The sequence below is a fragment of the Petaurus breviceps genome, unplaced genomic scaffold (genome assembly GCF_028583685.1).
Source record: "Petaurus breviceps papuanus isolate PSGF00001 unplaced genomic scaffold, PetGlider_PUasm1.0 184, whole genome shotgun sequence".
Classification (NCBI taxonomy): domain Eukaryota; kingdom Metazoa; phylum Chordata; class Mammalia; order Diprotodontia; family Petauridae; genus Petaurus; species Petaurus breviceps.
The window spans coordinates 4,231,690-4,257,935 of record NW_027185793.1 but is presented as its reverse complement, the minus strand read 5'-3'; the positions used below and the strand labels follow the sequence as shown (position 1 = coordinate 4,257,935).

At 38.9% G+C, this 26,246-nt stretch overlaps 1 protein-coding gene across 1 annotated transcript in view; it reads left to right on the top strand.

Annotated features, from left to right (window-relative positions):
- Positions 1–26,246, top strand: part of LOC138161196 (uncharacterized) — a 163,973-nt gene that overhangs the window by 62,133 nt on the left and 75,594 nt on the right. The window contains exon 6 of the mRNA XM_069088044.1: positions 5,743–5,921. Coding sequence (XP_068944145.1) covers positions 5,743–5,921 — 179 coding nt within the window. The remainder of the gene's footprint in view (positions 1–5,742; positions 5,922–26,246) is intronic.

Sequence of the window (26,246 nt, the reverse complement as noted above, 5' to 3'; positions counted from 1 at the left end):
CACCTCTGGATTCATTTCCCCAAGCCACACTGACATTGGCAGGTTGGGTCTTCAAAGGAGTAGATTGGACTTCTACTACTCTGAAGATTCTAGGATTAGCCCTGTAGGTAGCTTTCCTCCTTTCATTGTAGCTCTTGAGTGACTACCAGTGTGATTTTCTTTAATAATCAGCCAGTTGATTGAATCCCTTCTTTATCAGAGGCATTTGAATTTAGAAAGGCCAACATCGCCCACTGCATCCTGAGCCATCATCAGTCACCTTGACCTTTGTCTTGTCACTGGACTTGGATAACTCTGGAGGAGATAATAATTACTTTTGTGTAGCTCTGCCCCACTCACATCCAGTTCATGTTCAAGTCAAGACATCACCCTCATGCGGTCACTGGTCCTCTTCAAAAACAACAACAGTATCAGAGGCATTTACTCAAATAGAATAGAAAGAACAGTAATTATAATGCAGTTCCCTCCAAAACTTGAGGTGTGCTCTCCTCTGCACAGAGTCCATTGGAAGAAGAGTGGATGCCAGACCATAGTACAATGGTTATGAGTCATACAGGTAGCAAACACATATGGCCAAGTCAGCTCACAACTCCATAGCCACAAAGTCTTGATATTCTTTCTTTCACTAGAAGATCCTCTTGAAGTTCACTTTGATGTATTGTAGAATCAGGTCTGGCTCTTTCCTTGGCCTTGTCTCTCAATTATACTTGGTCAAGCAGGTCAACCATCTGCAAAGCTATCTCATCAGTGGATTCAGTTGCTGATGAGCAAATAGTGCATCCCCTGGGCTGCTGATGCCTAGGCTGGTCCTTACAGGTTTCTCTGAGCTCTTCATAGGGTGCAGCATCTCTAATGGTTAGGTCAGTGCATGAAACACCCTAGACTCATTTTCAGATGGGTAGCTGGGTATTCTAGTACTCTTTTCACATAGGGCAATGAACCTTAGTATAAGACTGATAGAAGCCTCCTCTTTTTCCCAAGGTAGGATCTCAAAAGCCTGGTGTGCTTCAGTGCCATCTGAAGACACTTTCTCTATTCTAAGTTCTATACCAGATTTGATGATCACCAGCTTCTTTTTTGTGTGTGTGGAGGAGACCATCTCTTTTTCAAAGATAAGACAGGTTATATTTAAGGGGGTCTTGTTAATGAAAAGAAATTTCAATCCTCTATAACTCTTATGACAGATCATTGCCCCCCTTTTTCTTAGGGCTATTATTCTATCAGGAACCAGGGATGTGGCATGTTATATTTTGGGAATGAGGGGAGGATATCCATGTTATTCTCTATAATTTCCTATGCTGTGGTGGCCAGGGAATTCAATTTCTCCATGTTTCTGTTTAATAATCCTAGAAAGATTTTTTTTAGAAATATTAAGAAAGGACTTTGTTACTTAATACTTCTTTTAAAAATCTCCCCACTTTCACCTCTGAAAAGAACTACTCCTGAATCGATCCAGGCTGATGGGCATTTTTTTTTTCAGTTCTGCAAGGACAAAATCACAACATTCTAAATAATCATCTTAACATATAATACTTTCTCCTTTTTTCTAAGAAAATAGTGATCTGAATACTTATTATGTCTTTCCAACATAAATCCATTGGAGGTAAGAAACTTGATCTTTTATTTGCTCTTATATTTTCTCATATGGAAATATAACCTATATAAGCATTTTTATATTTTTAGCTCTCTGGCTATGCTACTGAAAAAAATTAAATATGAATACCTATAAAGTAATCGGTGAAATTACAATCATCATTTCTATATGAGAAACTAGACATAATTTGGGCTTGTTTAGCTATTTGTGTTTTTTAAGACAGCAAATTCACGAATATGAAAATTGACATTATTTGGCTGATTTCTGTAATGAATATTTCTTCATTTAATGTCCAAGAAGTTTCAATTACTGTACAATTCCTTTATAAGAGAACTGGTTATTTCACCAGTTTGACTGTGCCATTGCTTAAATCATATCCCTCAAAATATGAAAACTACAGGCATTAAAAGTCTATATGGTTAGCAGCTCTTCCTCAATACCACCACTGTTAAGAAATTCAACTGTACTTTACAAATAAGTACTTATTGGTAATTATACATCTTTATTCATCAATTATTTACCTATTTTTGGTTTGTTTCATTCTATTGTTGTTTTTAATAACCAAAATAAGTCTACCTTTAGGGAAAATAAGTCATGAAAAGAGATAGGGTTCAATGAGATTTGATTCACCTGAAAGCATTTTATGAGAATCCTTTCTTTTATAATATCCTTTACTGAAAGCAAGCAGGCCAACCAGTCATAGAAACTCAGAAGGGGACTCTCTACTCCTGTTCTTGAAGACACTGAAAACACTGAGTCTGACACTCAGCCCTCAGGGAAAGTTGAAAATCTTGCACATTTCTTTGTGCCTATGAGGGTGGCAGCGTCTGACAGTGGAGGTGCAACTTTGACACAGTTAAAGATTGGTGGCATAATAAGAAGACAGTGATCCAAGGAGAAAGTGTGAATTAAAAAAAGAAATCATTTTTCTCTCTGCTGCAGCTGTAAATAACAAACTCTGGGCCAAGGTGTTAGGGATGAAAGGTCTGCTTGATAGCTTTTTACTTTTTTTTCCCCTTCGTTTAAAGAATGTTACCAAAGATAAGCTCCTTGTTGCTTAAGACACTGGACCTCCAACTTTTTTTTCATTTTATGGAAACAGATAACTTCCATGACTCCCCATATGTCTTGTAGGAGCCTTTTATCCAAAGAAAGTAAAACAAACTCTGTGTTATTCCAAAGAGATATAACAACGCTTATATCTTTCTTCATTAAGTATAGAGGCTCACAGATGGATAAGTAGGGAAATTAGGTGATAATTCTATTTATGGGGGTGGGAAATAGAAGTGGTAGGAAAGACTGAAAATAGAAAATGGGGGAGAGGCCCAATGATGAAGTAAAGGAAGAAGGAGGGAGAACTGGGGGAGGAAATGGTCAATCACATTCCCTACCCCAAACAGTTTCTGAGAAAGAAGCAGTTGCCACCTCTCTACACCCCCAAATTGTCAACTGTGTCATACTTTCACACGACACCAGGATGCATCACTGACATTAGTGGTTTCTAGCTGTATCTCAAAGGAAGTTAGCTCCTGGCTAGCCTTGATCATCAGCTAAATGGGATCAGGATCTTAAGAACCCACATATGGATTACATGAACAAGGAGAAAATGACCTAAAGCAGCATCCTTTGTGTAACAGCATGTAAAGAAACTGACAGATGTGTCAACCATTCATATTACTTCAGGACTGCAATACTACTGAGACTAAAGTCCAAAGACAAAGATGTTTGTGAGTTGATGGTCAGTCTTAGGCATCTCTTTTAATTCCTCTGGTTATGTTTTTGACAAGAACTTAAGGGCAGTTCAATAAATTACAATGTATTTACACAGCAATGAAGAGTTAGCCTGACATAGAGAGAGTTATTTAATTATGAAGGTGCTTTGCTTCCTGCCAAAGTTAAGTCTGTGTCAGCCTTTCCAGGACAAATCTTTATTTTCAGGGCCACGTAACTCAGCCAAGAGAGTTCCCTTGGGTTGAATCTTGTCATTTATATGAGGCATCTCCTGACTGACCCCCATTTCCATAGACAGTTCTAAACAGATCACTAATCTCAATGTCAGACATCACAGCAAAGTCAGTATTACCAAGGCCAAATGTCCCCTGTCAGGGTCACGGTCTCCCTCACAGAGGAATTGCAAATGAAGTCATACCCCATTTGTAGTCCCCAAAGCATTTCAGGGTTGATATGTGTCTGTGTGACATTTAGAAGATTTTTCCGGGGTAGTCAGGAGCTAAGATTACAGTGTCAGCTTTATGTCCACACTAGCAGGAGGCACAGCAGCCTGTGAAATAATGACCTAATGTTAGCATTTGAGATAACAAAGACAAGGATAGCTATAAGCTTCTTGCCTGCCAGAAATCATAGCCATACTCGCAGGGAAGAAGGTGAAACTAGCTGCCAGTTAGTGAGTGCTGTGCTCAGAGGGGCAGGCCTGTAGGGACCAGGGGGAGCTGGGTCACGTCTAACCTGCTCTGAGTTAGATACGGAGCAAAAGCCAAGGTTATCCTCTCTGAACCAAGCCCTTGTTATATGTTCTGTCTCTTTTTTGGTTGCATGAGGCTATTGATTGATTTTTTAAACTAAAAATGTAATTGGATGAGAGAGAGAATTTCCTTCTCTTCCTATCTTTTTACTTAGAGATTTAGAGCCAGAAGGGCCTCTCAGAGGTCATCTAGTCCAACCCCATCTCCCTTCATTTTATGGATCAGGAAACTAAGGTTTAGGAAGAAAAGAAAGGACTTACTCCAGGTCATAAAACTTGTAATTAGCCAAGTGGGATTTGAACCCAGGTACTCTGACACCATATCCAGTATTCCTTCCTCAACAGTCTCAGCTTTTAAATTCACATCAAACATTTATTAACAACCAATAGATAACAATGATTTGGTATGAATTAGGTAATTCCTTTTTAGAGAAAAAAAAACCAAGAACAAAAAGTTCTGCAAATAAATGAAATAGGTGGCAGCGTAAATTCAATATATCAGAGAAGTTTCTATATTAATACAGACAATAACTTCTTGCTGCATCTGAAGCATAGCCAACAATGAATAAGAACATATTATATGCAGAGAAATCTATTTGGTGCTGGAGAAATACAAAGTTTAAATAGGGTTTGACCCCTGCCCTCTTAGAGTTTGCAAACTAGCAGAAGGATAAGGCACAAACCTAGACAACTCTAAAATAGAACATTGTGTAAATGTGTTATAGAAGGGGCAGTCAAGAGCGAAGGTAGATAGAGCACCTGGCTTAGAACCAGGAAGACCTGAGTTCAAACCCTGCATGAGGCATTGGTTATATGATCCTTGCAAATCTCTTTGCTTATTTGTGAATCAATTTCCTAATCTGTAAAATGAAGAGATTGGTCTCAATGTTCTGTAGGATCCCTCTAATTCTAATCTACAATTCTATGAAAACAAAGCATTATCTTCTCATACCTATTTTATCACCTAGGTCAAAGGGGGATTGTCACTACCTATAAGGAAGACTCCGTGAATCTTGGATAAAATATATCCCAATGTTTCTGGTTCAAATTGTATGCTTGTATTTCATGGCCCTGTCTTCTACATTAAATAGTCTCAGTGAAGACAAGCTGATGAATCAGGTACTCTGATCAGAAGAGCCCTGTTATCTAGCTCCACTCTATTGCTGGGCAAGCCAGTAACCTTGTTATTCAATCAGAGCAGGCAGAAGAAAGGCCTCAGTACTGATGCCTTTGTCCATTAGTGGAGGAAGGTACCTGGGAGGTTCCCCCTCCTCATATATTCACAGTTTGGTCTGGTTAGTAGCAAAATCTGTTCACTTTCATTGAATCCCACATCTAGATCATAGGAGCATGGGGAAGTGACCTTGAGAAGTATTTTTGTGGTAGCCCACAAATAATTTGACATGAAAAGCAATGAAGCATTGGGAAAAGAACACAGATGAATCAAGTTAGAGTTCTGGTTAAGCTACAGATTCACTGTATATCCTTAAACTTGCTAGGGCTCACTTTCTTCATCTATAAAATGAGGAAGATTCAGGTCACACTCAAGATTTTATGAAATAGATGGAATATATTTATTTGGAATATATTTCATTTTTTCTAAAGACCATTGATCCCTCCAGCCTTATGTTCCAGTCGCTCAACTCTTCAAATTATATTCTTTCAGGCCCAGATGTTCTAACCTTAGTGGTAGGATCAGACATCAGTCGCTGCCCCAACACCCCCTGGCCTACTTGTCGTGGCTACCTACACAAAAGGACTCACTCAGGATTCCTGAAGGGTTGGAGGAAGAGGTGGTTTGTACTGAAACATGATGGTTATCTTCTCTACTACAAACAGAAAAAGGTAAGGTAAATAGTGAATTAGTGCAACGGGACATTAGGTAGGACACAAGCAGTGGTCCTTCAAGAATAGTCTTACTAGAGTCAACATAGCATAGTGAATAAATTATTGGATATGTAGCTGAGAAGATCTGGGTTCAAATCCTACTTCTGATACTATGTTACCTTGGAAAAATCATTCAATGCTGCATATGACTTCTGACTTCATCATTCAACTGGCACTTATCTCTCCAAAGTTATCTCTTAATATGTATTAATTGTCAAATCTGGTCATCTTTTTTTCAGTTCTCATTTTTTCTTGATCTCTCTGCTGCATCTGATTCTATTGATCATCATCTCTTCCCAAATACTCTCTCCCCTCTAGATTTTTCTAGATCAACTCTCTCTTGGTTCTTCTCCTACTTGTTTGACCACTCTTACCTTCTGTCCACCTTCCTACATGAAGGAATTTCCCAGGGTGCTCTCTCTCTCTGTCTCTCTCTCTCTCTGTCTCTCTGTCTCTCTCTCTCTCTCTGTCTCTCTGTCTCTCTCTCTGTCTCTCTCCCCCCCTGTGTATAGCCTCATCAACTCTGGTGGATTTAATTACCATGTCTATGCAGATAATTCCAAGAATTATAAATCCAGCCCCAGTCTCTCCCCTGATCTTCAGTCCAAGATCTCCAATTGCTTATTGAATATTTTGAACTGGATATCCCGAAGTCATCTTATTGTGAACAATGCCTAAAACTAAGCTCAAAGTTAAAGTGCAGTAAGGAACTGTGGAACATAAAATGTAATTAAAACCACTGTATTCATTATGCATTAAAAGAACAGACTCCAAAGTGAAAATGATAATGTAAAATATTATCCCCCTCTTCAGTTACCAAGTCAGGATCTCAGGAAATTAACTTACAGGTAGCTGGAACTGAGAGATTACCTGATTCAGCTTCTCCCAAGGCTAAGCCTTTTATGCCTCAAGTCTAGTACCTGATCATTTTCCCTTACTTTTTTAAAGAACCAGCCCCCTACAGCCTGCTGTAGAAAGATTTATGTAAGACTGCTGAAGAAAGGAGAGCAAAGCCCCAGGAAAAAAGGGGATAGTAGGAAGAGGGAGAAAGTAGGAAGAAGTCTTTCTTCATACTTCCATTGTTTACCACAATGCCTGGCAAATAGTAAGTGCTGAATAAATGCTTACTGATGATAATAATGATAAAGCTCTTGCCTAAGTCTCTGGAATCATGGGGATGGAACCCCATCTTCAACAGTATAAATACATCTCAAACTCACTATATCTAAAACAGAACTCACTACCTTTCTCCCCAAACAAATCCCTTCACAAATCTACCTGTTTCTATTCAAGGGACTACCATCTTTAAAATCTCCCAAATTCATAATCCGGGTGTTATACTTCCTCTCTCCTTCCATACAAGTACATTAAGTTGTCAAATCCTCATTTCATCCTCCACACCTCTTACATCTGATTCCTCCTCTCAACTCATCACCTCATACAGTACCTGAATTATTAAAAAGATCTCCTAATTCCTGCTTCAAGTCTCCTCACTCAATTCAATCCTCCATATTGCTGTCAGTGGTTTTATTTCAGTATAAATCTGACCATGCCATTCCCCAGTTTGATGAACAGCAGTGATTTCTTCTCTCCTTGAGGATTATATATAAACTTCTCCATTTAGCTTTTGAAACACTTCACAACCTTACTCCAGCATTTCACAACCCATCTTTCTAGCTTTATTATATTTCCCCTTCCTTTACTCTACAGTCCATCCAAGCTGGTATGTTTTTCTGTTCCATACACACAGCACTGCATTGTCACTTTATGCCTATGCATTGAGCAGCCCCCAGTGTGGAATGTACTTCCTCCTCACCTCCACCTCATGCAGTCCCTCTCTTCCTTTAAGACACAGTTTGAGCACCATAACTTTCTTCTACACAAGCCTTTCCTAATCCCAGCCCCCAATTGTTAGGGTCCTTCCTTCTTCCCTAACTATTCTGCATTTAACTAACTTGTATTTATTCTATATTTATTTCTGTAAATGCCTGTATATATCCTTACTGTCTCCCCTGTTAGAATGGGAGCTCCTTGAGAACACGGATTAATCCATTCTTGTATTCTCAGTCACACAGTGAACCAGTATACAGAGTCAGCTTCATTGTAGGCACTTAACAAGCTCCCATTGCTTCATTCACTATTGGTGGTGTAGGCAACAAAAAGTAAATTATGAGGGAGGCAAATGGTATCATACTACTACCTACTTAATAGGATTGTTGCACTTTGTAAACCTTAAATTGCTTTATAAATGTGAATCATCATTATCATCCCAACCATGACAGATTATTCCATGGTTGTCTTATGCCTGTAAATATTATGAAGCTTGATGACTTAAAAAAAGCAATTTTTAAAATAGTTAATCCTGCACAAATAAAGACAGTGGTTGTGAATTATAGAATGACAAAGAAATATAAACATCCCACAGTAAACTTCAGGTGAATCACTGCTCACTGTAGTACACAGTGTTCAGAAGTCAGATACTATTGTATTTTTTAGATATCACTATCCAATGGGTTATCCAACAAAAAGGGAATTTATTTGACCATAACAGGAGAACTATATTCCACAAGGCTTGTGCATTGAAGACACTAAGTTGACTCAGCTGAGCAAAGCTACTCTTTTTCTAAGACATCTGTCATGCTCTGCAAAGCAGAGGAGCATCTCTGGAGCTCCTTATGGCCATTCTGTACTCAGATGAGCAGAAAATTAGGTCAACAGTCTGAGCCTTTAGTGCCCTTAGCCGATTAAATGTCAAGAATTGTTTTAGTATTTTTAAGCATAGCAATTAGCTCAACATCATTCTCCTAGGACAAGGATAACTACGTCTCCATTCCAATACTTCTGAGGGGGTGGGATTAGCTTTATTTCTACTGGTTTCACCTTCCATTTCAGGGTGCTCCACCTGCCCACTGTGAGTAATCTAGTCCTATTTAATCAATTAACATCAATTTACTTCAAAGGTATGACAAGAACGGAAGTAGAAACATTGCCCACAACCCCAACACTTTGGAGGCTTGTCCTCCACTTTTTCATCATGGTCTCCAGGGAGAGCTGGCTCAAACATAATGTAATTTTAACATAGCATTGGTCCCAACAAGTCTAGGTCCGAGTATAGCATTGCTATAGGAGGAATCTTCATCGTAGCTAGGGCTAAGTCCCAAAGGTCATTTTTGTTCCTTGGCACTTCAAACTGGTCTAGCTGATTAAAAACTTTGGTATATACATACTACTCCTGGCCCTCATGATGGCTAATTATCCTGACAATTTTTGAAACTCACAAGATCACAGCCTCAAATTTCCTTTACCTAGAACAAAAGAACAACTATCAAGGCAAAAAACTGAGGCCTATATTTATAAGCTCCATGTCCACTTCAAGTAGGGAGAGCTCAAGGCCTATCCTTCTACAGCACTGTTTCTCTTTTCTCTCTGGAATGTTGCCATGAAGAAAGGAGTGAGCCCAAAGAGAACAAAGAAGTCCTGACTGACTAGTGCCTTTTGAATGCACCCCCAGTTCTGACTATGTAGATATTCAAAGAGACTTCATCATGTGGTTAGCAGACCAGAACCAATTGTGATATATATATATATATATATATATATATATATATATATATATGCATGCTCCAACATCCACATAGAGATTACCTGAACTAGGCATTCTGTGCAGATTCATAAAGACTAGGATTACTGCTTAGTCTCCCTCACATAAAAAATAAATAAATAAACAAAAAACAACTAGCCTAGTGTACATGGAGGGGAGTTAGGGAGTGTGTTCTCATCACAAATGTCCTGTACACTCTCTGTGCCCCCAAGTTGTCCATAAAGCTTCTGAGAGTATTTGAGTACAAGAACTTCAGGATGCTACATTTTCATGGCAAGTATGAGGTCAAAAGCAGGTCCCTTGGAGGTATCCATTAGCCTCTTATACATACTAACATCAGTCCCCTTTCACTTTACTTGTGGGACAGAACTCAGTGCCCTTCCCTAAAAGAAGTTTCCATACTGACTCCCCAATAATAACAATAGGTAGAAGTCTACTCTACATGAACATAGTGCTAGAAAAGGAAGGAACCTTATAAACTATCCTTTTTTAAGATGAGGAAATTGAGGTCCATGAAGGATGAGTGATTTGCCCAAGGTCACATAAATTGTTGGCATGGAGGCAAAAACCGAACCTAGATCATTTGAGTCTAAAAATAAGTGTTCTTTCTTTTGTACCACACTATATATATTGCCATAGAATGGCCTGATGAGGAAGGTAAGAAATGACTAACGGTGATTGATGTTGTCCCTGGAGTAAACACTACTGAAGATAATGTTACATTGAATCACTAATTGCTGAGGGTGATATTGTGTATCCCCACCCCTTATATCATTCTCAATAAATATTTAACGAAGAAGGCTTCATGCTTTCATAGTCAACAGTAAAGAAATTAATAACTACTGCCCAAGTAGACTCTTTTACAGTTATTTCTTTGGGGATGCTGGAATGCCCTGATGTGCAAGTCAGTTTGCATAATGCATCTATTACTTTTTCTTGATTCCTATATTCTTATCCTATATTTTACATTCCCCCAGTATGTCCACAGCATGGTATAGAGTTCATCACCCCTCAAACCCACAGTCCTCAATGATGGTCAAACCCCATTAATGAACACCTCCAATAAATGAAAAGCTATGTTGATTATCTAGCCTAGTACTCAAATATGAAGTGTATTCATTTCGAAAGTCTTAGTTCAGCAGTATACAACAAAGTTTTAATGCCAATTTGACATACAACTGTATAATGGCTATTTTAAAGCAATTGCCCTAACCAGTAATAATTGCATTGGAAAACTTTGCATTCAAATCATAGTTTAGACCAAAAAAAAAAAAAAAGAAAGAAAGTGAAAAGAATATGAAAGGAAAAGGAAAGAGAAAGAGGAGGGAAGGAGAATAAAAAGAGGGAGAGGAAAGGGAAAAAGGAGGGGAGAATGATGGATGGGGGAAGAGAAGGCAAATAGAAAAGGAAAGGGATATTCTAATCCTTCCCCAGTATGGCCCCGATGATTCCCCATAAACACAATGACTAGGACTCCTCTCAGGTTCTTACATGGCTCCAGGAGCTTTTCAAATCCAACATTCTCTTAGGGTCCCCATCTAAATAAATCCATAGCACCAAACCCAACTAATGACTCTTCCCAACCATGACAGACAAGTTATTAAATCAGAGCAAAAGATATTTAATTAAAACAGAACCAGGACATAAATTTCCCTTGATAAAAATCCTGTCTCCTCAGCAAGCAGGAGAGGAATACAGTAAGATCAGTCATAGCAGGGGTATTAGAGATGAAGGTCTTTTAACAAGCTCCATTTAATCACATCTTTTGCAATCTTAGGCAGCAACTAAAGAGCATTGATTTCTCAGGAACCACAGCCTCAAAACATCTGTGCCGGATCTGTGCCACATGTGTCTCTCTCCATGACTCCATGTCACTGTCTTCTCTCTGCATCTCCACCCCTGCCAACACGCCTTTCACAGCTTGAGTCCATCAGGATCTAATCAAGCCAGCTATTTCTTTCCATCTCTCACTTCTCAGTGATGACACCCCTTCCTCTCAGCAATCACCAGCAGCATGCTCCTAATCCACACAACAAACACTGACAGCCTCCTTTAGACTACCTTAGCAGAAAGTATTTTTCCCCAACTATTTCATGCTCAGAGTTGTTCTTGGTGCTGTAAGGAGAGGTGGTCCAGAGACTGTCCCCCAGTGAGAGCGGGCCTCTCTTAGCTCCAAGCACGGGTGAAATAGGAGGGCAGGGACTGTTTTAGCTTTTCCTTCATATCCTCATCACTTAGCACAGTGCCTGGCAGACAGTAAGTCCTTAATGAATACTTGTAGATTTAGTTAGTACCTGTGCACCCAGTTGCTCTACTGGGGTGGGGAGCATGCAGCCTTGAGGCCACATGTGGCCCTCTGGGTCCTCAAGTGTGGTCCTTTGACTGAATGCAAACTTCACAGAATAGATCCCCTTAATAAAAGGTTTTATTTTGTTAAACTTGGACTCAGTCAAAAAGCTGTCCCTAAGGACCTAGAAAGCCATATGTGGCCTCAGTGTCCTGGGGAAATCGGAGTTTGATATGTGCAAAAAAGTAAGCATATCTCACCATAACTATACTCAATTCCTTCACTTCCTTGTCTGCCATTCACTTCTTAAGCCCTTGTCATCTGGCTTCTGACCTCACCCCTTGAAACTGCTCTCTCCCAGGTAACCAGTGATCCCTTAACAACAAGACCTAACAGCCCTTTCTCAGTCCTCCTCCTGTTTAACTTCCCTGCAACCTTGAACTCTATTAACCATCCCCTCCTCCTGGATATCTTTCTTTCTTTGGTTTTTGTCATAAGACTCTCTTGGTTTTCTTCATTTACTGGGTGATCATAAATGTTCCACAGCTGGTTGTATTCCAAAGCCTTGTCTTTGACCCTGTTTTCTTCCTCCACTCAAGTCTTTCCCACCCACCAATTATGTTGCTCATAGCCCAGCCCATTGGCAGGACCTCCATCCCTCATAGTATTTCTTGTTATCAAGATTGATGGCCAGTGAGGTTCAGTTGCATATGCCTCTTTCACAGACAGGTGGAGACAGGTGGAGTTGTTGGAAAAACAATAATCCATTAGAGCTAGGTTTTTATAGCCAAGGACCCAATGGGTTAGAAGAAAAGAGAGGGCATTGGAATTGGGGCTGGAGGCCCTGGCCTATTAAAACCTGCTAATGAGCACTGACAGAAATGCTGCTCAGTGCCAGCAGCCACCACACTGCCCACTCAACTGGGGGTTACACTGCTGCTGCCAATGACCATGCTGCTGCCAGCTCCATTGTCCCTGCATTGTGCCTCCTCTTCTGGGGCCTGTGTTATTTGTGCCACTGCGTGGGTGAGCCTCAGGAACTTGCTCTAGATTGCATTTAGAATCATCGCCCCATATCCTATGTTCCACCCCAGCAAGTTCTCAGCTGATATCTCTATTTCTGCTCCCATTGTTTTCTCTTTCCACCTTGATCTCAGCATCTTTTCCAGGGAGACATCTGGGTTGGACTTTATTCTTTTTGCCTACAGCCAGGCAGTTTCTGCCCACATCATCTCTGCCTCTTTCACTAGTGCTGTTAGTAAGTCCATAAGGAATTCTGCCTTCAGACTATGGTTCTTACAAAGCAAGAGTTCTGGCTCTAGTTGCTGAATTTGTACAGTTTGTTTTCATTTCCCTTATGCTGACTATCCAGCTTTTCTAGAACTTTTAATAATCAGCAAGAAACACTCCCCATGCCTCTATGGTCCCACCATCCTCTATGTAAACCTCCTTTAGCACCCACACGATTGGATCACAAGGGGCCCCTCTCTGTCCCACTGAGTAGACTCTCAGCATGCCACCCGAAGGGCTCTGGTCATAGCAGGTCAGGCCACCTTCTCTGGCTTGGCAGTTAAGGGACTTCATGGATAAAGAAAACCTGGGACTAGATCTCCAGAAGATCCTAATCAGAATCCTGTCTCAGACACTAGCTGTGTGATGCTAGGCAAGTAATTTAACCTCTCTGTGCCTCAGCCTCCTCATCTGTAAAATGGGGATAATAGCACCTACTTTACAAGGCTGTTATGTAGATCAAATTAGATAACATAGAATGCTTTGTAAAATTTAAAGTATTATATAAATGCTAGCTATACTATTATCATCACAGCTAAGTGACACAGTGGATAGAGCCCTGGATCTGGAGTCAGGAAGACTTCTCTCCATGAGTTCAAGTCTGGCCTTAGACATTTACTACCTGTGTGACCCTGGGCAAGTCATTTAACCCTGTTTGCCTTAGTTTCATCATCTATAAAATGAGCTGGAGAAGGAAATGGCAAACCACTACAGTATTTTTGCCAAGAAAACCCCAAATGGGGTCACAAAGAGTCAGACACGACTGAAACAACAACAAATATCATCAACATCATCATCATCATCATCATCATCTGGCTGATTCTTTGCATTATTCCTCTCCTACTTCAACCACAACACTCACAAGGTCACTTGTGCCAACAACCACGATACCAGCTAATGCCAAATGTTGTTAAAGGCCTTATCCAGGTCAGTCTAATAATTCAGAATTAGGATTAGAATGAGATGAGACAATTATAGCTTAAAGTAAACTTATTTTATTAACCTAATAATAGAATGGAAAAGATACTAAACAAAACAAAAGCACTGACTTAGGCAGATGTATCACCCCTTACCTCCATATGCAAACAATTCTGGCCAAAAGAATGTTGGATCAGAAAGTTGTGGGGACTTGCAAGGAAGGGGGCACCTGTCATTTCTGTGGGGTGCTCATTCCTTGGAGACTGGTCTTTTTATCACTTTAGATGACCATAAACCATGCCAGTCAATCAATAAGCATTTATTAAGTGCTTTTCATGTATCTGGTACTGTGTATACTAAAGTGATACAAAAGAAGGCCGAAGACAGTCCTTGTTCTCAAGAAACTCAGGGCCTAATGGGGCAAACACTGTGCAAACAGTTATCCATATCTATCATGTATTTGTGTGTATATATGTGTGTATACATGTGTGTATGTATATGTGTATGCATGTATGTGTATACAAACACACATACATATATGCCTATATACACATATAATATACGTGTGTATATGTAAATATGTGTATCTATGTGTACATACATAGATTAAATAGATGAAGATACATGCATACACATACACATACTCTATATAGATAGATAGATATAGATATATGATTAATTGGGGATAATCTCAGAGGGAAGGAATTAAGATTAAGGAGGAATTGGAAAGGCCTTGGAGACCACTTCCTCATTCTTTAGGAAAAAAAGTAGCCCAGCTCATGTGGCATAGACCCACTAGATTTCTATTACAGAATGCGATGCACTCTTATTTCATAGGAATGGTCTAGAAAATCTACCAAAGTTCCTCTCCTTTGCTGCTTATTGTTTTTTAATAAATTGTCTCTCCTATGACTTTGATTTTGTAGTTTGGTAAATGTCCAGCAGATGGAGCAGCTTACTCATAGATATCTTAGAGAGCCTGAGCCTGCCTGACACCAAACAGCCGTTCCAAATACATGAGAATTTATTCTTCCTTAGACATACATTATGTCTCTGCATTTGTGTGTATGCTGTTACCAAACTGCTAGCCCAGAGTAGATGAGTCAATGAAAAGAGCTACTTTGGGATAGGGAATGTTTGTCCTAGAAGAAGACAAACTTTTCTCTGAAATTATCATGAGTTAAAGTTCCTGAAGTTAAAAAAGAAAGAGGTTTCAGGGAAGAGGAGTTTCATTTTTTCATCCTTTATTCTTCTCTCTCTTACTTTTCTCCCCTATTTATAATACTTCTCAAGGAAGGCCTTGTAAGTAGTCAAAGGAAGTATCTGTACATATGGTAGAATTTGAGGAGTGACAGGGAAGTCATCCTGCCCATCAACCAACCATTGTGTCAGAAATTCTCATCAGAGATTCTCTGTTGCAGTGAGACTTTGCATTTCTAAATTTACCCTTCTTAAGTGATGGAACTTTGATACTAGAAATCATTGAATAGTAGACCTAGGGCTGGGCGGAACTCTGGAGGCCATCTGGTACACCCCCCCCCCCCCCCTCACACACACACACACACACACACACACACATACATTTCACTGAGGCCCAAAATGGAAAAAACTCTCAAAGCCATAGACCTGGTAAGTTAAAGAGCCAGAATGCAAGCCCTCTTCTGGCTGCAGATCCAGCATTCTCCATGATGCCAATCTGGGTAACATAATCATTAATAGTCATTGATACTTTGTCCTGAATTAGGTCATCAGAGTTTTGATCACTGGAAAAAGAGTAAGGATCTTTAGAGAGGGCACTTTCCAGGAAGGGGGGGACTTCATGAAATGCTACAGGCAGCCAAGACCAGAAGGAAGGCCCGAGAGAAGCCAGGGCAGAGGAGATAGAAGCAAAAGCACCTCACAAAAGGAGGGAGAAACTGAAGAAGTAGAGATGCGAGATAAATTTCTGCTTACTTCACAATTTTGCCTAAACTGGTCAGAGTTTCTCTAACCTTTAAGCATATAGAATTCACCCTGTGCTGTTTTTCCAATGGACCACACAACTTTAGGCAAGGACCTTATAGATCACCTAGCAGGGGTGCACTTGAGGACCTAGAGGGCCATATGAGGCACCCTCAAGGTCACATGTGGCCCTCTACGTCTTTAAGTGAAGCCCTTTGACTGAATCCAAATTTCACAGAACAAATCCCCTTAATAAAACCCATCCCTAAAACTGACCTCTTCATTTTACAGATAAGGAAACTAAAAGTCAGAGAGATTGAAGTCAATAGCCCAGGGTCCCACAGCAGAACCAGGTCCCCATTGTGTTCTTTTTACTGCCTATTGCCTTCTGTTCTCTCTTCAGATGTTCAGAGCAGAAAGAGAAATTAATAAATCACATACAAAGCTACAGTGGACTAGAGATTGATTTTTCCCATTTTCATTTAGAAAAAGGACATTAGGTTTTATACAATTGGTGATATTTTTTCAGTGTTAAGTATCAGAAACATTTTTATTTATTCTTTCAAATAATATAAAGGAATGAGGGTCTTTTCAATGACTGTATACATATGGATAGTATGATTTTCAGCTTGTAATGTTCATTCTCTAACTCTCATAAGTATTGAAGCACATCATCATCTTCTAAGAGGCGTAATAAAAAGGAAGATGTCAAAAAAAAATTGTGAGTTTAGGGGTAGGGATCACACCCTAAACACCAATCATGAGTAGCAGAAAGACAAATGTTTTCAGCTAGGGAATCAGGGGAATATTTTCTGAAGATGTGTTGTTTTCATCATACTAGATTTAGAAAACTAAGGCATAGTAAACAAAGGGAGTAATTTTGTTCAGACTTTTTAATGCTTAAAAAAAACGTAAATTAAAAAGCCCTGCAGTCCTAGCAGAAAGTACACATATAGCTTGTGTACTTACTTGTTCCTTTTCTGACCTATATTCTCACCCTCCATATTAAAAATAAATAGTTTTTCTCTTAATTTTCCTGTTGAGCTGCTGAGTCTGTCAACAATAGCAACAATGACTTCTCTAAAGAATGAGAAGACCACTTTTAAAATTGCATTATCTTTTGCTGTTTGCTGAAAGTAAAAAGAAGGCTTCTTTTCTATTAATAGCAATTCAGCTGCTTTTTACAAGGCCTTCAAAAGCTGTATTACTGTTACTATTATCCCTAGTCTGAAGCAGATTACTCACAGAATTCCCCTATTCCCTTTCCATTTTGACCCTAAAATACTGACTAAATAATTGAAGGGGGGAAAATTATTCAATTAAATATCACTGTCTTTCACAATAAAATCTCTTTATACTGATAATTTTGCTAACTGTGAGTCTAGGTGTATCCCTAGAGAATTATTCGTTGCCCAAAGATTATTTTTAGTTTTGTACTTTTTGCTTCTGTGTTGTTAAACCTGTGGTGCCATTATGGACAAAACTCAGGCCACCGAATATCAGTTATCTAGTTCCCATCACATCTATTAATTACATAGTTGTTTTCCCTTTTTCCCTGTCACCTCAAGAGTAAGATAATGTCTCTTTAAAATTTAGTGCCACTCTTGCATTAAGTATGGTAGCATGGGCTATTCTCACTGGTCAAATACAGAGGTGGATATACCCTCAAAATCAGAATATACCCTCTGTCATGTTCTGTTAGATTTTAAGGACTTTATAAAGCATAAGTGACTTGCTTGAAAATCTACCAAAGAAATCTTAAAATAAAAGACTTACAAAGGTAATAGCCATAGCAATGAAAAATGTGTTCAGAAAGAACATTTGCAACTTGAAACTTTTCATCAGAAATGGAGAGCACTTAAGGTCACTTTAATATTAATTCTCTAACCAGTCCTTTCTTCCAACAAAGTATCTGCTTTTTATTCTGAATGTAAAGGGACCTGAATTTAGGTCAGTTTAACTTGCAAAGCATAGTATTTGGAGAAGTGGTTGCTATCCATTCATATAATCTTGTGTATCATTATTTTATTTGGCAATGGCTAAATATCTGATAGAAAGGGAAATTCATTTCTGGTAAGTTGAAATTGCTTTTGAATAATTTATAGTGAACAGAATCATCAGATATGATATCACTGGTAGCTACAAAATTGCAGTGTTCTACATTGTGCTGTAATGGGTGCTAGGGGAACTGGGAAGTTAAAGTTTGATTGCATGAAATTTTCTGTTCAGGATGACACACAATTTCAAAAGGAGTAGAATTTTTCAAAAGGAATTAAAAGTCACCATATTGGCTGTTCTTTGTTCTAGAAGAGAGGACCAAATGACAAAACTATGTTGGAGTCAAAGTATAGTGGGTCTGACTGGCTAATCAGACCAATATGAGCTTGTAAGGCTCTACCACAGGACAGGCACAAAAATTCCATAGGATGTTTGGAGTGGCGATGGCTCTAAATTTGCACATCTCTCTTTTCTTTTGAGCTACTGCAGTGCTGCTTCATTTATAGAGCATAGCACCTTCTTTGATATAGTCACATCATGCTGGGTAGTCATTTCCTAGTGTCTCCCATGTCACAAATCGATTCAAAAGTCACCATGTGAGATAAAAGAATACAAAAAATCTCTAGATAAGATTATTATTAGAGAAAATGTCCTGAGGTTCCCTTTAAACCATATCTAAAGGCCCTCCTCTCAAGAGTATTAGCTCCATCTTTACTACTCCTTAAAGTCCGAAGTGAGAACACACACAACCAGACAATTCTACTCATAGACCCTGCAGAGTTTATCCTATTTGGTTGCAAGCAAATAAAGTGTTAAAAAAAACTATTTTTTTTGTATTAATGTGCATGTGTGTCTTTCTGTACATTTCCCCTCCTCTATATCATCCCTGCCTTAGGGAATGGAAGTGGAGGTCAAGAAGGGTGAGGTGGGTAAGGACAGAACCTGAATCTGTTTGGGGGAACAGGGTCTGGTCATGGCAGAAGTTCCTACACAGACAGGTAAAAAGCTCCGAGGTACTAAGGTGGAAGGCCAGGCTTTGTATCCTTCATAACTCACCAAGTAATAGAGATTACCCCTAGGTCTTTGAGAGTTAGGAATTTCCTTTATGAAGAATTTTTCCTGCCATTCCATAGAGACAAGTATGTGCCATGTATAGGTTTGAGCCTTCATGTGTGCAACAGAATGAAAAACAGAGCAAATTCTACTGTAGTAGAAGGGAAGCTCCTTGAGGTCAACAACTGTATAATGTTTGTCAGTGTCCAAAGTCTTCAACAGTCGCACAATTTGAAAGCATGAATTCTGTGGAGCTCAGCTTTCCTTATAGTCCAACTCTCACAGCCATACATGGCTAGTGGAAAAAGACCATAGCTTTGACTATAGTTTGTCAGCAAGGTGATGTCTCTGCGTTTTAGTATGCTGTACAGATTTGCCATAGCTTTCTTTCCAAGGAGTAAGTGTCTTTTAATTTCATAGCTGCAGTTGCTGCATGTAGTGATCTTTGAGCCCAAAAACAAAATCTGACACTACTTTCATTTCTTCTCCCTCTATTTGCCACAAAGTGATGTTACCAGTTTTCATGATCTTAGTTTTTTTTTAATAATATACTTCAAGCTAGCTTTTTTTTCATTTTTCATATGCTTTATTAACTTCTGATTTACATCATTCATTTCTGCCAGATTTTGAGTTACAAATTTGAGTTACCATTTTTCCCCTACCCACTGCCCCAAAATAGCAGTCACACAGGATATCCCCTCCTCCAATCTGCTCTCTCCCATATCGTCTCCCATATCCCTTTCAACTTTTCTAGTAGGGCATGGTGGAACTCTATGCCCCAGTGCCTGAATAACTTGTTTCCCAATTACATGTAAAATAGTATGAATAATAGTATGTATATATATATATTTTTTTAAACATTTGATTTTAAAACTAAATTTCAGATTCATTCCCTTCCTCCCTTGTCACACCCTTACTAGGAAGATAAGCAATTCAGTATAGGTTGTACATGTGTAGCTAATGCAAAACATTACCATAGTAGATATATTGTAAAAGACTCACTATATTTCCCTCACTCCTATCCAAGCTCCCACTTGTTCTATTCTCTACTTTGATCCTGTCCCTTTTCAAAAGTGAGTGCTTCCAACTTCCCTGCCCCAGCCTGCCCTCCCTTCCATCATCCCCCCTCTCATCCCTTTCCCCCCTACTCTCTTGTAGGATGAGATACCCTATTTAGTGTGCATGTCATTCCCTCCCCAAGCCAAATTCAATGAGAATAAGGTTGGCCCATTCCCTTTTGCCTTCCTATTCTTCCCCTCCATTGTAACCATTTTCCCTTGCCTCTTCTATATAAGATAGTTTACCCCATTCTGTCTCTCCCCATCTCCTTTCATTATATTCTTCTCTCATCTCTTGATTTCACTTTTTAAGTATAATCCCTTCCTATTAAATTGGTCCTGTGCCCTCTATCTATGTATACCTGTAAACATATATACACACATTTACATATGTATTCATATGCCCATATACCCTCATATATAGACTATATATATGTGTGTGTGTGTGTGTGTGTATATATATATATATATATATATATATATTCCCTTCAACTATTTTCATACTGAGAAAAGTTTCATCAGTTACAATTATCCTTTTTTCATGTAGGAATGTTAATAGTTCAATTTTGATAAGTTCCTTATAATTTCTTTTCCCTGTTTACCTTCTCATGCTTCTCTTGCTTCTTGTATCTGAATGTCAAATTTTCTATTCAACTCTGGCTTTTTCAGCAAGAATGCTCGAAAGTCCTCTATTCCACTGAATGACCATATTTTCCCCTGAAACATGATACTCAGTTTTGCTGGGTAGGTGATTCTTGGTTTTAATCCCAGCTCCTTTGACCTCCAGAATATCATATTCCAAGCCCTTCAATCCCTCACTGTAGAAGCTGCCAGATCCTGAGTTATCCTGATTGTGTTTCCACAATATTCAAATTGTTTCTTCCTGGCTGCTTGTAATAGTCTCTCCTTGATCTGGGAATTCTGGAACCTGGCTATAATATTCCTAGAAGTTTTCTTTTTGGGATCTTTTTCAGGAGGTGATTGGTGGATTCTTTCAACCTCTATTTAGCTTTCTGGTTCCAAACATCAGGGCAGTTTTCCTTGAGAATTTCTTGGAGGATGATTTCTAGGTTATTTCTTTGATCATGGCTTTCCGGTAGTCCAATAATTTTTAAATGATCTATCCTGGATCTATTTTCCAGGTCAGTTGTTTTTCCCATGAGATACTTCACATTGCCTTCTATTCTTTCATTTGTTTGGATCTGTTTAACAGCATCTTGATTTCTCATAAAGTCATTAGCTTCCATTTGTTCCAGTCTAATTCTGAAGGAATGATTCTCCTCAGTGAGCTTTTGAGATTCTTTTTCCATCTGGCAAATTTGGCTTTTTAAGGCATTCTTATCCTCATTGCCTTTTTGAGCCTCTTTTGCCATTTGAGTTAGGCTTTTTTTTTTAAGGTGTTATTTTTCTCAGTCAGGCTGTTGGCTCTCATTTCATAATTTTCTTGCATCATTCTCATTTCTCTTCCCAATTTTTCCTCCACTTCTCTTATCTGCTTCTTAAGGTCCTCTATGGCCTGTAACCAGCTCGTATTTTTCTTGAAAGTTGTTGGTGCAGAAGTTCTGACTTCATTGTCTTCCTCCTGTTCCATGCTTTGATCCTTTTTGTCCCCAAAATAGTAGTCTAATGTTGGATTGCTCAGTCACTTGACCCCTGGGCTTTTTGCCACAGTAGGATTCTGCCACCAGACAGGGGAGCTTCATTTCAAACACTGGGGTTTTCACAGCTGCCTGAGGTATTAATAAGTTGGGTGCCCTCTCTGAAACCTCCACACACTCTGGCAAGCTGGTCACACATCCCAGGACCTCCACCCTAGACTGCAATCCAGATCCAAGCAGGTTAAAGCAATAGCAATTACCCCTCAGACTAGTCGCTTGGTCCCCCACACTCTGCAGGCCAGGAACTGAAGCTGCCATATGGTGGTGGCTGCACTGCAACCCTCAGTGGCTTCTCACAAAAGCCAAAGTACTCCCAAAGTCCCCACTGCACAGATCTCTCACTTTGTCCTTAGCATCTATGTAATTCTGGATTGCCACAGCTGCTGGTGATCTGGAGTCCCTCCAGCTGGTGGTTGGTCAGGCCCTCCCTGGGGCTAAAACCTCGGTGTGGGGCTGGGCTCAGCTCCCAGAGCGCTATGCTGGCCAATTCCTGCCGGCCTGCCAGGCTGTCCTCAGTGGGAGGTTAGCTTCTTTGTGTCATTTTGTGGGTTCTGTAGCTCCAAAGTTTGTTTAATTCCCCTTTTACATGAATTAGAGGTGGTGGGAGCCAGAGGCACACAGAGGTCCTGTTTTTACTCCACCATCTTGACTCCGCCCCCTTCAAGCTAGCTTTTACACTCTCCTCTTCCACTCTCTTTAAGAGGCTTCTTAAATCTTCTTCACTTTCTACTATCAGAGTGATATCATCTACCTACCTGAGAATTTCTTCTGGCAACTTTAATTCCAACTTTTAATTTGTCCAGCCTGGCATTTCACACAATGTACTCTGTATATAAGTTAAATAAATAAGGTGACAATATTTTATACTTTTATACTACTTTTCCAATCTTAAGCCAATCAATTGCTCTGTGTTTGGCTCTAACTGTTGCTTTTTGACCCACATTCAAGAGGCAAGTAGAATGATCTGGTAGTCCCATCTCTTTGAAGGACCACATTTGATCGTGATCCACATAGTCAAAGATTTTAGTTTTGTCAATGAAGTAGATGTTTTTTCTGGAACTCCCTTGCTTTCTCCATAGTCTAGTGAATGTTGGCAATTTGGTCTCTAGTTTCTCTGCCTCTTTGAAAATGATCCTGTTCTGGTAATTCTCAGTTCACATATTGCTAAAGCCTGGTGAGCAGAATCTTAAACCTAACCTTGCTGGCATGTGAAATGAGTGCAGTTGTTGGGTGATTTGAAAATTCTTTTGAATTTTCCTTCTTTAGGATTGGGGCATAAGCAGATCTTTTTCCATCTGTGGCCACTGTTGTGTTTCCAAAATTGCTGCCATATTGAGTGTGGCACTTCAATAGCATCATCTTTTAGGGTTTTAAATAGCTCAGCTGGAGTCCCATCACCTCCACTAACCTTACTTTTAGCAATGCTTTGCAAGGCCCACTTGACATCATTCTCCTGGATATCCAGTTCTAGATCAGTTACCACACCATTGCGGTTACTGGTGACATTAAATCTTTCTTGTGTGGTTCTTCTATATATTCTTGCCCACTCTTTTTAATCTCTTCTGCTTCTGTTAAGTCTTTACCATTTTTGTCTTTTATCATGTCCATTTTTGTGTAATATCTCTATTTTTTTAATTCCAAATATTTTATTTTTCCAATTACATGAAAAAAAAACATTTTAAAATTCATTTTTTAAAGTTTTGACTTCCAAATTCTCTTTCCCCCCATTCCATGAGACAGTAAATTATTTGATATAGATTATATACATATAATGATGCAAAACATTTCCACATTAGTCATATTGTAAAATAAAACAAACCAAAAACAAAACAAAACAACACAAACCAAAAAAAGTGAAAAATACCATGCTTCCATCAATATTCAGATTCCATCACTTCTTTCTCTGGAGACAGATAGCATTTTTTATCATGAGTCCTTTAAAATTGTCTCAGATCACTGTTTTTATTGCTGAGAATAGCTGTCATTCACAGTTAATTATTGTAAAATGTGACAGTTACAGTGTATAACGTTCTGCTGATTCTGCCTACTCCACTTTATATCAGTTCATGTAAGTCTTTTCAGGTTTTTCCTGAAAGCATCATTTGCTGATCATCATTTCTTATAGCACAATAATATTCCATTATATTCATATACCATAGCTTGTTCAGTCATTCCCCAATTGATGGGCATCCCCTCAATTTCCAGTTTGGCCACCACAAAAATAGCTGCCATAAATATTTTTTATACATGTGCATGTGGGTCCTTTTCCTTTTTTCATGATCTCTTTGGGATACAGACCTGTAGTGGTATTGTTGGATCAAAGGGTACGCAAAGTTTTATAGCCCATTGGGCATAGTTGCAAATTGCTCTCCAGAGTGGTTGAATCAATTCTCAAGTCTACTGACAGTGCATTAGTGTCTCAATTTTCTCACATCTCCTCCAAATATCTATTTTTTTCCTATTCTGTCATATTAAGCAATCTGTTAGGTATAAGGTAATACCTCAGAGTTATTTCAGTTTTCATTTCTTTAATCAATAGTGATTTGAAGCATTTTTTCATATGACTAAAGATAGCTTTGATTTCTTCTTCTGAAAGCTATCTGTTCATATCCTTTGACCATTTATCAGTTGGGGAATGACTCATATTCTTATAATTTTGACTCAGTTCTCTGTATATTTGAGAAATGAGGCCTTTGTTAGGCCTTAGGTAAAAATTCTCCCCAGCTTTCAGCTTTTATTCTAATATTGACTGCATTGGTTTTGTTTGTACTAACCCTTTTTAATTTAATATAATCAAAAGTATCCATTTTATATATTGTAATGCTCTCTATCTCTTGTTTGGTTATAAATTCTTCCCTTCTCCATAGATCTGATAGGTAAAATATCCCTTGCTCTTCTAATTTGCTTAAGGTATCACCCTTTATGTCTAAATCATGTACCCATTCTGACCTTATCTTGGTATATACAGTGTAAGATGTTGGTCTATAAATGGTTTCTGCCAAACTGTTTTTCATTTTTCCCAGCAGGTTTTTTTTTAATCAAATAGTGAGTTCTTGTCCCCAAAACTTCAATCTTTGTGTTTATCAAATACTAGATTACTATGGCCATTTAATACTATGTATTATGTGCCTAATATATTCCTCCCATCTACCATTCTATTTCTTAGCCAGTACCAGATTTTTTTTAATGATTACCACTTTATAATACAGTTTGAGTCCTGGTATGGCTAGATCACCATCCTTCACATTTTTTTCATTAATTCCCTTGATACTCTTGAACTTTTGTTCTTCAGGGTGAATTTTGTTATTTTTTTGTATAAAATAATATAAAATAAATTATATAAAATAATTAAATAAGATGAAATTTTGGTAGTTTGGTATGGCACTGAGCAAGTAAATTAATTTATGTAGAATAGTCATTTTTATCATATTGGTTTGGCTTACCTACAAGTAATATGAATATGACTTACCATAAGGTTATATAACAGCATGTCTAACAGTGTGAGGTAGAGAAGCCAAAGTGGAAGACAGTGGTATCCTAGTGCTAGATGGAAGAAGCTGGAGAGGAAAAATAGGGGAGGATGTAAAGAAGAAAGCCCTTTGGAAGTGTCCTCAGATAAAGGAGCCCAGAAAAAACAATACTGCATCTGACATGAATGTGGTTTTTCAGTGGCTGGCCTTAATTTCTTTTTCTTTTTTTTTTTGCTTTTTGGAGGGAAAATGGGGTTAAGTGACTTGCCCAAAGTCACATGGCTAGTAATTGTGTCAAGTGTCTGAGGCCAGGTTTGAACTCAGGTCCTCCTGACTCCAGGGCCAGTGCTCTATTCACTGTGCCACATAGCCTCCCCCTTAATTTCTTTAATTTGCAATAATGAAAAGTACCATACTGGGGCGAAAACATATTATCAGCTTAATCTCTTGCAGTTTTAGATCAAATTTCGCTTAATTCAATATTTGCTTTATGGTCCTTCCCACTTGAACTGGGAGCTTCCCCTGGTCTCAGGATATAAGAAATTTCTCCAGGGGGCACACCTTCAGTATGCTCCTACCAGATCCGGATATCCCAACAGTGTGGGAGCTTACCTTAGCTCTAAAGAATTTGAACCTGGGGGGAGTCCAGTCTCTGGGGCAGTCTTTCACAAAGAAGTCTTTTGGTGAAAATGTTTTTGCCTCCATGATCTATCTTTTAAACATCAATATTTTATCAATGAAATCAATATCTCAATAAAATTTAATTTTTTAGTAATGGAAGAATTTATAGTATTGAAAAAAATGATAAATTAGGGGCGGCCAGGTGGCACAGTGAGTAAGAGTGCCGGCCCCAGCGTCAGGAGACCTGGGATCGGTTCTGGCCTCAGATACTTGGCACCCACACAAAAATAACTGGCCATGTAACCTTGAGCAAGTTACTTAACCCCAATTGGAAAGAAAGGAAGAAAGAAAGAAAGAAAGAAAGAAAGAAAGAAAGAAAGAAAGAAAG